We start from the raw sequence: 14159 nt of genomic DNA, 5'->3' as shown, positions 1-14159 counted from the left end.
TTTTTCAATGATTATTCAGCGCTCCGGTTCGTAAAATTTTCTATTTCGAGCACTGGCATAAACCAAACCACAATAGTTTAAGTATGCTATGGGCGATCCGACAGAATAGTGTACGCTTTTTCAGTCATACTTATTTGTTTTCGTTGAATTAAGAATACATATTACAGATGGTGTTGATTAGTCTTTTTTAAATTCATTAAGCCCTGCCTAAGCCAAACCATAATTGATAAAAAAATATTCTTATATCTAAAAATATCTAAAATTATGTATAGTTTAAAGGCATAATTTTAAATATTTTATAGATTAACAAATATTTTTCGACTAGGTATTATATACGGCTTGGATTATGCAGGATTTAATTGAATTTTAAAAACTAACAAACACCATCTACACACTGTAGTCTTAGTTCAATGAAAACAAATATGTTTCACTGAAAAAGCGTAGTTTGTACCTATTATTTATGTTAGACCTTAACAGCCTACCTCCAGCCTTCGCCACTGATACTATCAATAATAAAAAAAAACACTATCTATAAAAATACTTCGTTTTAATATTGAATATATTTTTTTTAGACATTCCATTAATTGACTTGTGGCAATTCAATAATTATATATGAATTTATAACAGTTGAAGTGACTACTATAGACAAAGTGTGGTGCGACGCTTGATGCAGAAGGGCGCAAGAATGACTTACATGGACTGGCGTGTCACGGCGCTCGTCGTCTGCCTGCTGCCTTCTCTAGTCTTCGCTTCATTAGTCTTCGATCCAGGTAAATATATTTTATAGTTACAATATTCATAGTTATAGCAAAGATGTCGACATTGTGGTGAATGAGAATGTAACAGCGAACGACGCTAAACCAGAGGTTGGTAACGTCGGATCTCAACAGCCTACCTCCTCCCTTCGCCACTGCTATAGCATAGTGGTCTATGTGCATGGGCGCGAAACTCTAACTAAGGTAACTAACTAAACTCTAACTAAGGTACTCAAGTCATATTATTATTGCTATCTCCTTTGGTAAACTGAAGTATAACACAATATCAAGCGACTCCAGTGCGGGTAACCAGATAAGACATTTGCCACCGTGCACAGCCGACTCCTCTTCTAGACAATTGAATAGTATAGCATATGTCTTAAACAGTTTGACTTTTGAAGTTATACTTCTTTAGGCGCGTTTGGAAAATCTGATCAGACTGTATTTTTGGCGTGTGACATGTAACACATAATTAATTTTTTCACACGAAAAAAATCGCACTTGATTGGATTCGAATCACGAATGTACGGCCGAACGCACTGTTTTTATGCCACAGTATGATAATGCAATCGTGACGATTATACAGTATAATATTATAGTTTGTTCCGTTGCCTAGGCGGCGAATTTATTATTATATGTACGAAGAATTGTTCCGTTGCCAAGGAAATGAATTTATTATTGTCGGCCATTTCCAATTTCTTACGTAAGCAAATGTTTAAACATCAGATTGACAATAAATAAATAATAAGCAATGAAAAACAACGAGAAACCATTATATAATTCAGTAATATAAGTGTATAGAAATAAACCAACGGCGTTCTAATAAGCGGTCATTTTTCTTGAGTGTGTAATTTAACAAGATAATTAAGAGCTAGTCGAAGAATCTAGGTTATCACAAGTTTTTTTAAATTATGTATGTTGTTATATTATTTGTTCATTCATCCGCCGCCTTTTATAATTTTCTGCCAATATTCAACGCATGATTTGTCTACCCCCATGGGATGTTACTGTCCGCTCTGTCATTTTCTTTAAGCTGACGCCTCCGCTTGAATATAAGGTCGACTGCCACTGCGCAAAATCACTCCATCTTAGGAGTTAAACGAGTAAATTCTTACGTTACAGTAATTCGATAGGTAGTATCAGATAAGATTTGTCATAACTCTTGCAATAATTCGACTCTGGTCACATATTTAAGAAACATGAAGAAAAGGAATTTTGTTTACCATATTTTTATCTTCGTCAGAGATTACTTTCCCTATTTGTATGTCTAGGTATAACATAATATATTGATTCCGTAACTCGAATCAAATTAACATGTTTTGTTTTCAACAATGCTTTGTTTGACGAAGGAATTAAATTACTAATATCGACGTAGTTTCCATAAACCATATTATCACACCGTGGCGGCACCCGTGGTGCAGTGCGTAGGCGCTGCTGGCCTCCTATCCGGGAGCTCTGGGTGCAATCCCCCGTGAGGAAACAGTATATTTACCTATGTAATTTTCTCAAAATCTGAGTGGTAGTTTTAATTATATTACTAAATACTATTTCTCTACAATACTGACAATAGGCTTCATTCCCTGTTGCAGTGTTAAAAACTGTATAATATAATAATACGATTTTTTTTACACAAATACCTATAGGTGATTTCAAACGAAAGGGGATAGACGCTAAAGTCGGTCCAACCAGGTGTTGGGCCCATCGTGCCGTCCAACCGGTCGCCACAAAGGCCAGTTTCGTTGCGTTAAAAAAGGCGGCGTTTTAATGTACTTTTATGTAAATTCTTGTTTTCTCTCCCATAGTATTTTTTTTTTATTAAATTAAGTCAAATCAGCGAACTCAATCAAAGCTCAATTAAGAGCGTGGCGACCTCGGTCTTGGGTATCTGCTCCTGAGACAGTAACAGGCGTATGAAACTGCTAATGCTTCACATCAAACGCAGGGCTTGCGATACGCTCGATTAAGACCGAATGTGCTGTGGGGCAGGTTGGTTCGGAAGGGTTTGTGTGTTCGAAAAAATTAAAATATGATCATGGTCATTTACCCATGGCCCTTATATTCTTCACGTAATGCGTCCACGAGTAAGTCAATGAAACGAAGTGACAATACGACAAAATACTAGCATTTACTGATGGAATTTCATGTTCCATTGTTTTATAGTGTTTCTGTTTTAGACACCATATGAATGAATAAATAAATTCTACATGTACCCGCCCACTACAAATTTAATTCACAGTGAATAAATTTATTCATTACGAATACTAGATTATTAAGAGCAGTTTTTTTAGAGTAAAAATGATAATAAAGGTCTCTCTGTCTTGTTGAGGTTATCACGTATAATTTATTAAGAATTAACTTAAATGTATATTGTTATTTTTGTATTAACTTCGTGACACTGTCAGTATCTTTGTACTCACTCTACAATAAAGCATTATTTATCACGGAATGACTACACTGACATAGTATTTATTCATCAATGGACCAATGGACGTATACATTTGACAATTAAAACGATTCACCCCACCTGTTTGCTGTCTTGACGAAAATACGTACCGCACAAGTATTAAATGGTGGATTCGTCACTTCATTTTCATTTGAAAATATCACCTATATTTGTAAAAAAAATATATAGTTTATGTTATACACTTTTTAACACTGGAACAGGGAAAGAGGCCCAATGACGGTAGTGTAGTAAAACAGTAGTTAGTAAAACAAACACCCAGATTTTGAAAAACAAATACTTACACAATATATTATATTGGGACCTCTCCGGTATCGAACACGGAGCCCCGAATGAAATTCCGGCGACTTGCGTACTTAATACTTTATTTATATTGTAGTTAGGGGTCGTCAGTGGCGAAGGGTGGAGGTAGGCTGTTAAGATTCGCTATAAATAGTGCACACTAAACTTTTTTAGTCATATGTATTTTTTTTTAATGAACTAAGACTACAATTTACAGATGGTGTTAGTTAGTTTTTAAAAATCGATTAAACCATGCCTAAACGAAACCATAATAGTTTTGGTCTAATTTGGGGAATACGACAAAATTGTGGATACTTTTTCATTCATAGTTATTTGTTTTCGTTGGATTAAAAATACATATTACACATATTGTTGGTTATTTTTTTAAATTCATTAAGCCCTGACTAAACTAAACTATAATAAATAAAAAACATTATTTTATTTATAAAATATTCAAAGTTATGTATGATTTAATTGCATAATTTTAGATATTTTATAAATAGACATGTATTTTTTGACTATTATCTATTATGGCTTGGTTTCTCAGGGTTTAATTGAATTTTGAAAACTAACCAACACTATCTGTAAATTGTAGTCTTATTTCAATGAAAACAAATATGTATGTCTGAAAAAGTTTAATGTGCACTATTTATGGCGGATCTTAACAGCCTACCTCCACCCTTCGCCACTGGGGGTCGTCCATATATTGAGTCAGGTCATAAAGAGGACGGGAGAGGATACGTGATTAGCTGTCACTTAATTTTCATTTAAAGTCACCTATAATTGTTTAAAAAATACGTATTATTATATTATACACTTTTTAACACTGCGACAGGGAATGAGGCCCAATGACAGTAGTGTAGTGAAATAGTAGTTAGTAATATAAGTAAAACAAACACCCAGATTTTGAGAAAATTAAATAAAAATATATTTTGACCTCACCGGATCGACCCCGGAGCCCCCGGATGAAAGACCATCGACTTACACACGTTCATAATTCATATTGTAGTTAGGGGTCGTCCATGTATAGAGTCATGTCATAAATAGGACAGAAGAGGGTTGATATAATATGATGATTTGTGCCGATGGGGATTGGGCGAAGGGGTGGTGTACAGTGAGACGTCAAAAAACCACCAACACAAAATTGAATTTCTTTTTCTGAGAATCATGTTGTTATGCCTTGAGAACAATGACATTAATGTCATTGCTTGAGAACATTATAAGTACTGAAATCAATAATTATTGTTAACGAATGGGCGATCTAGTGATAGGAATGTGACGAAATTTAGACAGAGGGTAGAAAAATATGACAAGTGGTGATGGGGGAGGGGATGTTGAAATATACCGAAAATCACATTTGTACAATTTAGTTCTGTCACTACAATTTCGTTTCAACCATGTATAAAAGAAACCTGTTTTCGTCGAGACAGGTATTTTCATTATGTCTAAAAAGCTTTTTTGCGGCAGATGATTGAATAAATATAATTTATTTTGTTACCAGTGGCGAAGGGTGGAGATAGGCTGTTAAGATCCGTCATAATATAAGTTGTATGGATACTATCCGTGGTTTTAACCAACTGACTTTCTCTTAGGTATCGTTACATACTGCAGTCTGCAATTTAGAAGAGATCTTTATTTAGCTACGTATTTTTTTCAACTTCTACGAGGTATAAATGTGTAAATTCTGGGCAGTGTTGACCTTTGTGTCCCTGATAAGTATCTTAGAAATATAGAGCATCAGTTGTTTATTCTCCCAAGATGCAGAACCAACCTGCCACTGGTAATGCCAATTGGGAGGGCTATAACTATGTTCAACCAAAATTGCTTCGGGTATTGATATATTCCACTTGTGTGAGTATGAGGTTAGTTGGACGCTTTTTTATAAATTCTTAAAATATGGTCTCCTTAGCAAACTCGGTGTACTCCTTTGAACTTCTATAGATGTATAATTATATTTTCACTGCTTTTGTATGTCCATATTATTCATTTTTATCGTTTTTATTACTTTTTTCTTTATAATAATATTTCATGTCATATTGTGAACGTCTTAAACTTATAATTTGTAATGTCCACAATATGTTAAAAAAAATTGAAATTGAATATGAAATAAATAGTGCACACTAAACTTTGTCAGTCAAACGTATGTATTTGTTTTCATTGAATTTATAATTTGCAGATGAAGCTGGTTAGTTTTTAAAATTCAATTAAACCCTATCTAATCCAATCCATAGTCGACAATAGTCAAACATATTTTTATAGATAGAAGAATATTTTTTATCGATTATGATTTGGGTAGGCAAGACTTAATGAATTTTAAAATACTAACCAACACCATCTGTTATATTAGTATGTATTCTTAATTCAACGAAAACAAATAAGTATTACTGAAAAGGTGTAAGTACACTATTTTTGGCGTATCGCCCATACCATATTATGGTTTGGTGGACAGGGTTTAATTGAACTAACCAGCTTCATCTGCAAATTATAAATTCAATGAAAGCAAATAAGTATAACTGTCAAATTTTAATGTGCACTATTATTTATGTCGAAGCTTCACAGCCTAAATCAAATTATTTATTATTTGTTAAATTTAATAAATTCATTTATTTTACATAATATAATGAACATAACAAATTATAAATTCAAAGCGTTCACGACATGACATAAAATAAGTGTTAATAATTTAAAAAAAAAATATACAGAGAAATGAGAGTTAATAATAAAATAAATAAAATAAGAAAATAAATAAAATAACAACAAACAAAAAATAATAACAAAAATAAAAGTAGATGGAAGCACACAGAGTGAACTTTGATAGACCCTACCTCAGCGCTCGAAATGGAAAAGTTTACGAACCGGAGCACTCGATAAATTTTCTGAAGATATTTACGTAGTCATCAGATCGTATGTGTATTTTATAAAAATAAGTGTGTCAGATTTTTTATTCTATGGCCTATGTGAGTGATAATTTTACAAATTTCACGAGCTGGAACGGCGCTTCGGTGCGTTCCGTTCCATTTCGAGCCCTGCCCTACCTTAAAAATTTATAAAACAACGTCTACCTAAATTCACCCTCACGTAAGTGGAATATATCAATATCCGAAGCGATTTCAATAAACATGGTTATTGCCCTCCCAATTGGCATTACCAATGGCAGGTTTGTTCTAGACCTTGGGAGAACAAACAACGGATGCCCTCGATTCCTAATGTAATTATCAGAGACACACAAGCCAACATCACCAAGAATGGCAAAGTTCACATTTACGCCGCGTATGAGTCTGAAAAAATATGTAGCTAAATAAAGAGCCTTTCTAAATTTTAAGCTACAGTATGTAAGCATACCTAAGAGAAAATCAGTCGGATAGGGCCACGGATAATATCCATACAGCCGAAAGTAAAGGAGTCTCAAAAATTTCTTATGGACTCTCTCCACCATAAGGCCGTACTTCAACTGATGCGGGGCCCAAACGATCAACCCACTCTCAAGTCTGCTTCTAACTAAGGAGTTATAGAGAATTTTTAGTATCGTAACATAAGCACGCAAGACAAAGCCCAACATCTTTAGCGCCTTTTTACAAATGGTATCTATATGACCACTCAACGTCAGTTTACTGTCAAACGTAATTCCAAGATCTCTTACAGATGATGTTCGAGAGAGAACTCTGCCATGCATCGAATACTGGAAAAACAATACTCGCGTGGCTTTAGTAAACGATAAAACATTGCATTTATCAATATTGAAGTCCAGTTTGTTACGCCTGCCCCAACCTAATGTAATATTATCTATATCCAGTTGGAGTTGACGACAATCGTCCAAGGTGACAACTTCCATGAAGAGTTTCTACCTCCACCCTTCGCCACTGTTTACTACATAGATATCTGTATGTCTGTATGTAGTTTAGTTAATATTTAAAAAAATACACGTATGAAAAAGTTTGATAAAAATAACAATACATTAACCTGTATTACAATAGTGCATATTTTGAAATGTCATAATGAACGCTCTATCGACAGTGATGGTGACGCAATTCGCACCCACGCCGCATCGTGGCCACATGGCTCGCAAGCCTTATATGGCGATCACTGCTTTTTGTGGGTTTGTCACGACATTCCATAAATTATCTCAAGATGATAATATATGCATCGAAATAATTGAAGTAATTTAGGTGTCAAAATCACAATACTATCTCACTAGCGAGTATAAATTACGAACGCAGGAAGTTATATGTATCCATAATAATAAATTGTGGATTGTTTCTCAAAACATCGTTTATACAAAGTACATCGCTGGATTATTTGTAATAGAATTTCTGAAAACAATTATTGAATACGTGTATTAATTCCGTGGCAATCAGGAGAAGTGGTATATGTCATCAAAAATCCGAAAATGAGTTAAGTATGCAGATGTCTAAAATTTCGATCATTCTATGCAGGAGAATAAACACAAGTCATGAAAAAAATTGCTTATACCCTTTTCGATACTTTAATGTGGTATATGTACAGAAATATACAGAAAGCTGTTAAGAAAACAGTGTTATGTGACTTACACCTCTACTCCCAATTCGCTGTAGCGTGAATTAATGCTGTAGTGCTGTTTGAATCAGTGACATATACCCAAATAGGTTGGACAGTGCCAATAGAGAAAGCATAAAAATGCCAGTCTGATAGACTTTTGTCAATCAAAACTGTATTACAATGAAATTATAGACACTTGGGACATATTCTCTTTCTTTGTGACGTCAATGTTTTTTCCGGTAAAATCATAAATTATGACTGTTATGAGTGATATTTAAACAAATAAAACGTATCATAATAAGCGTGAATTCTACTTTACATTGACATGTTATTGATATTTGCAATAGTAAATTATTGCAATGATTAATATACAAAAAGGTAAAAATAAAAATCTTCATTTTTAGCAGAATTAAAAAACCTCAAGAATTCGCTCAAGCTGCTTATGATACAAAAAAGTAAGATAAAGAGGAAGCCAAGTAGGATCCAACCAAAAGGGTTTTTTCATTAGATCTCCGGCAGTGCCTACCAACCCTGATGTTAGCAGTAAATGTTGCATTCTATAAACGCCTACATTTTGCATTCAAATGAACCATCTACGATTATGATGATGGGCATTCATGGAGGGTAAATTGCACCTGTTTGTTTCATTTTTTAAACAATATTATACATCTACATTAAATTTGTATTTAGTGATATTTTTTTCTGTATAATGAAAATAATGATATATAATGTGTCTATATAAATAATAAATAACATACATAGGATGTTTCAAAAACTACTCCTGTAAAATATTTCAAATGTGAGTTAAAGTAGTTCCCATTCAGCTAACGAAATGGTTTCAATACAGAAAAGAATTTGGAATGATTTATTTCAAAACAATTAAGAATACGGTAACTGTATTTAGAAAAATTAGTTATATTCGATCCAGATTTTTGAAAAAAAGCCACGGATTAATAAGATTTAATTTTACGATTAAGGTAAAACCGATGGATATTATGTACCTAGTGGATATGTAGGTACTTTATAGTCTTCAATTTTATATTTCTTCTGAATATTTCAAATGTGTAAAACAGTAAAATGTAAAATATCATTTCAAGTTTCATTATTTTCAGTCATATAAAAACGATAACTGTAAGATGTAATAATCTCATTTGTTTGTTTTACTTAGGATATTGCATTGTTACTTCACGAATAAAACTTCAATGACACATAATTATCTTCTTATAAACTATCTATTCCACATTTATTTAAGTCCTAGTCCATACCAAATTATGAAAAAAAACTTGATAATAATGGTATTATGTCAGCTTAGTGCTCGAATTTCATTCAAGAGAATAGATATAAATGTCAATTTTTACACAAATTACTAATAAAAACGCAAAAAATATGCAGATTACATAAACATTATTTTTTTATAATATGAATACGTGTATTAATTAAGGCACTAAGTACCAAAAACAAAAAAACTGACATTTTTATAGAAAAGTGTTCTACATACTAACGCCAATAACTTCAACTATGGTCTAAGTGCCTCAAGCAAGTCAAAAAAATACAGCAAAATATTTAAACCTGTCGACGTTGTAAGTCCGTTGGCCTGTTTTATTTACAATGGTGTAAATAGCGCAATGTGGTCAACCTCATTCAATATAAAATGGCTGACGATGGTGTGTTGACACTTGCGAGTTCTTAATACTTAAAATTTAATTATAGAAGCTGCCGTGATTGCTTCACACTGTAAAACCACATTTTTCAAAAGGTCTGCTTCATGAAATTTTACTCGGTATTTTGTAACTACAGGCAATACTACTTTTTGGTACGTAGAGCCTTAATTGTTAGATCGCCCATAGCATACCTAAACTATTATGGATTAGTTTAAACAGGGCTTAATTAAATTTTTAAAACTAACCAGTACCATCTGCAAATTGTATTCTTAATTCAACTAAAACAAATAAGTATGACTGTAAAAATTTTGTGTGCACTATTTATGTCGTATCTTTACAGCTTATCTCCACCCCTCGCCACTGGGATAAATGAATAATATCACTGAATCCAACAGTTGTCTAGATCTCACGCGAGTAAAGTCGCTGGCTATCGCTAGTCGATAATTGTAATCATTCCTGTATCAATCATCACATAAATTTTAATTCATTGACAGCCTCCAGCGAGATATTTAAATATCATTTTTACTTTAAAAATAACTATGGTGTTGTAATGTATGTAGACATTTTAAAACATCTGTTGATTCAATCAAACTGCAATATGTTTTTGTCATTAGGTTAATATTTCATATTGCAAGAACGTCTTAAATAATAGCCCGATGATTGTTTAACAACATCATAATATGGTGACGTTACGTCAATTGAATTAAAATAGTTATCTTAAATTCTGTCCGCCAAATGGAAAAGGGAGATTAGTCTTAAATTTTAAAATTAAAGAAAATATATATCCATATGCCAAATTAACCATGATGCAAATAAAAAGAACTTTTTATATACCTACCATGTTTTTAAATTTTCTGTTGAATAAACTTGACAATTTTATGTACATATTAATACATATTTTTTTTTGTACTTGATAAAAATACTGAATAAATATAGAATACTGAAATGTCATTTTGACATTTCATATTGATTTCCATAGTAACGCACGTATATATTAATAATTTAGTTGCTAGGACCCCCTTAGCAATCAATAATATTGTTTTACTTTTAACGAATTTTTTCCGAAACATACAAAACAGAATTAACTGAAAATGAATTCATTAAAATCAGTATTAAAAGAATGCATTGTCGTCGTGTTCTGATATATTCTAAAACTTTCAAATCGTCGCTATAGGATTTGTTTCCCGAATATCCATTTTTGTCGAAATCGACATTTTAATGCAGTTCAATTTCTTTTATCGAACTCTACCGAAATCATTTATAAAAACAATATATTTTTATCTAGGAACAGAGATATTTTTTAAAAAAACCCGAATACGCCATGTTAAGTTACAATTACTCCGTGGTTTTCTCCCGAATGTCCAACTATTCGTACCTGAATATCCAAGTTAATTTCGGTCGAAAAATATCTCTGGCTGAGTTTTTATTTCCCGAATATGACTTTTAGCCAATCAAACCGCGCTGACGCCGTGCATCTTGCTCCCACATTCACTCTGTCTAGCTCTAAAACAATCACGCCCACTTTCATATTTTTTGGCCGTCCGGAGTGCTCTTTCAAATTTCGTCTTATTGATATTGTTTTTAAAGTTACTATTGTTTTAATAGTGAATTCATCAAATTTGAAGAGATCATTCATAGCTGATACATCACCAGTTCGTCCTGAACTTACAGTAGAGTTATGGAAGTGAGTAATTTAACCTAAATAACTGCATTTTGTTTTGATAAATGACACAAAATCCCAACAGTTATATGGATTCTATAGTGTGACCCGAAAACTACTATGACGTAAAAAATAATTATTATTTCAAATTATTATTAATCAAACATTGTTTGTCTTTATTTTACTTTTAATCTAGGTATTTCTATGAAAATAAAGGCGATGCTATTATTTATTTTTCAATGCGCTGATAGTTAATTTAATTTAATGTGTATGTTAGTAACTATTTATTTGGTGAATATTATATACTTGGATATTGGTACCTACCTAATATTAGCAGCCAATGGTAATTAATTTATATACGCTATTATTTTGTGTTGTTATTCCTTACAATATAATATAATATTATTTGGTGGTTTGTAATAAGTTTAATTGTTAATAATAGAAATATATAGATATATATATACATAGATTTTTTTTTTGGAAAATGTATAAATATAAAATTGTTAGCCAGTAAGAGTTAGTACCATCATAAAATATTGGAGAAATCTGTGACGTCGGTTAGTAATTGAAGTAGTAGATACCTACTTTTATTTAATAAACAAAAACCGATCGCCGATAGTTGCTTGATTTTGAAGAATGCTGATGAGCAGGTATTAAAAGGCTAATAGTTAAAGTTTGTCGTCATAAGTATGTCACCTCGTAGCATATTGGATAATTCGTGGACTGGGGCGTAAACCCAGGAGATGCAGGGTCGATTCCTGCCGGGTGTCTTACTTTTTTCAAAAAGATATTTTCTCAGAAGTGATTTTAAAAATTATGTTTATTCAATTTTTAGAATGGTACATTCTTAAATGTTTTAAATTTCTTAAATTAAATTTCTTTTACTTAATCCGAAAAAACCCGAAAAAGCGATTGCCGCATTTTATTATTACATACGAACTTGGGTAATTATGATCATTAAGTATTTAAATAGTATAAGTAATTACTAACAATTATCGTGTAAATAAATATAACATTTGACGCGCGTACTTTTTGACCACTCAGTAATCCGTGGGCCGTGCAGCAATACGCTACGGTCTTAAATCCCGAATGTCCGTGTTTTGTCCCGAATATCCATTATTCTGAGAGAGCGCTAAAAAATTCCCGAATATCCACAGTGAGTACTTGTAAATAAAACGCATTTTCTGTGCATTTAATGATTTATACCAGTATATTATTCTTGGAATCTATTCTTAGATAATTTTGCAATCATACAATGTAGAAAGAATGATTGATACATCTACTGATATTTAAATATACGACAATGAAATTTGTTTTTCGTCTCCTGTAAAATTGACATTTGGTCTATTCGGGAAACAAATCCTATAGCGACGAAATGTCTAGCTAGTCGGTAAGTTAGTTAAACATCTTCAATCGTCCAATACAAATCTTGGACAAACAAGAAAAATTGTATACTGGACACACAAGAAAAAATCTGTACCGGACAATCAAGAATACGAGATAATGAAAACGTGGTAAAAAGCACGAGTCAAATCAACGCATTCATTTTTTAAATCTAACAAGCACCATCTGCAATTGGTATTATTAGTTCAATGAAAACAAATAAGTATGACTGACAAAGTTTAGTGTGCACTATTTATGTCAAATCTTAACGGCCTACCTCCACCCCTCACCACAGGTGTGTGTACAAGTATAGTATTCGCTTTATAACTTTGTACTTTTTTGCATTTTTTGCTACACCTCTTTGCCTCATTCTACTTTTTCTTTTCTTTCGACCATGTCCGACCCTAATAGGATCATATGGGCCTCCACAGAGTAGAGTTTTGTATTAACAGATTTTTGTTTTTTACGAGAAATGCATGTCAGCCACATTCTCCACCTATTAGGTCCATACATTGACAGACACAAATTGAAAAACAATATGACGTGTACTTGCCAGACCCAGGATTCGAGCCTGGGACCCACGGCGTTATAGCCAAACGCTTAAGCCGCGCGGCCACCGTGCGCGTACAACCTCATTATCCTCATTTGCCTCATTACCTCGCATAAAATTAGATCTAACGATTTTCACTTGTATTAATACATTATGTATCTATCTAGTAATAAATAAATAAATATATGGTATATGTAACAAACACAGAACAGATAATAAATAGAATACCAATAGTCTATATTCAATACGCCGCCTGGTGAAGCAGGCTTTTGAATGTGTGAGTGTCGAGTTAGGCAAACTATTACCTTTGTGGCGATCAACGAGTCCTGTGACAATATGCATTATCAGCACAAATCCGTAATATATGAGCACATAACAGATAATAAATAGAATACCGATAGGCTATATTCAATACGCCGCATCTTGATGCATGGTTTTGAATGTGTGAGTGTCGTACGAAAATGAAGCACGCATTATGCACGTGCAATAGTGTGCGTAATACACCAACATTAAATAAGCGTTAATACATAAACCGAGAGCAGTTTTTAGTATTCGACGTTAAACGTATTCTAGACACGCGTGTAAGTTTAACCTGGATTCATCCTTACTCGAGTCGGTTACCTGCTATCGCCTTAGGCTGCGCGCACACGGCAAAGCGAAGTTTCGGATTCATCCGCCAAACGACGTTTGCGTTTTGTTTGCGAGCCGATTGCGTTTTAAATGCGTGTCAAATGCGTCAATATTTCGACGATGCTGTCCAAGAGAAAACACGGTTTTCAAGGGGATTCATATACGCCTTTTTTTGAAACTGCACCCTGCTGCGAGAGTATTTATCTTTCATTACAGTGGCGTACAAGGGTAAATAAATCAATATAAAATCAGTACATAATAT

The 14159-nt window shown here is 33.0% G+C and overlaps 1 protein-coding gene across 6 annotated transcripts in view; it reads left to right on the top strand.

Annotated features, from left to right (window-relative positions):
- The window catches only part of LOC147074346 (cartilage oligomeric matrix protein-like), a 60140-nt gene that overhangs the window by 12882 nt on the left and 33099 nt on the right, over nt 1-14159 (top strand). For 4 of the 6 annotated variants that reach the window (XM_085943606.1, XM_085943603.1, XM_085943607.1 and 1 more), the window contains exon 2: nt 573-770. In XM_085943606.1, the coding sequence (XP_085799732.1) occupies nt 668-770 (103 nt within the window). In that variant the 5' untranslated portion in view covers nt 573-667. The remainder of the gene's footprint in view (nt 1-572; nt 771-14159) is intronic. The other 2 variants (XM_085943608.1, XM_085943604.1) reach the window with 1 other exon arrangement.

This window comes from Rhyacophila brunnea, unplaced genomic scaffold (assembly GCF_057557595.1).
Source record: "Rhyacophila brunnea isolate RB1 unplaced genomic scaffold, BYU_Rbru_1.0 scaffold_16, whole genome shotgun sequence".
Taxonomy (NCBI): domain Eukaryota; kingdom Metazoa; phylum Arthropoda; class Insecta; order Trichoptera; family Rhyacophilidae; genus Rhyacophila; species Rhyacophila brunnea.
The sequence above is the reverse complement of the archived record's forward strand: the minus strand, read 5'-3'. Positions and strand labels throughout refer to the sequence as shown.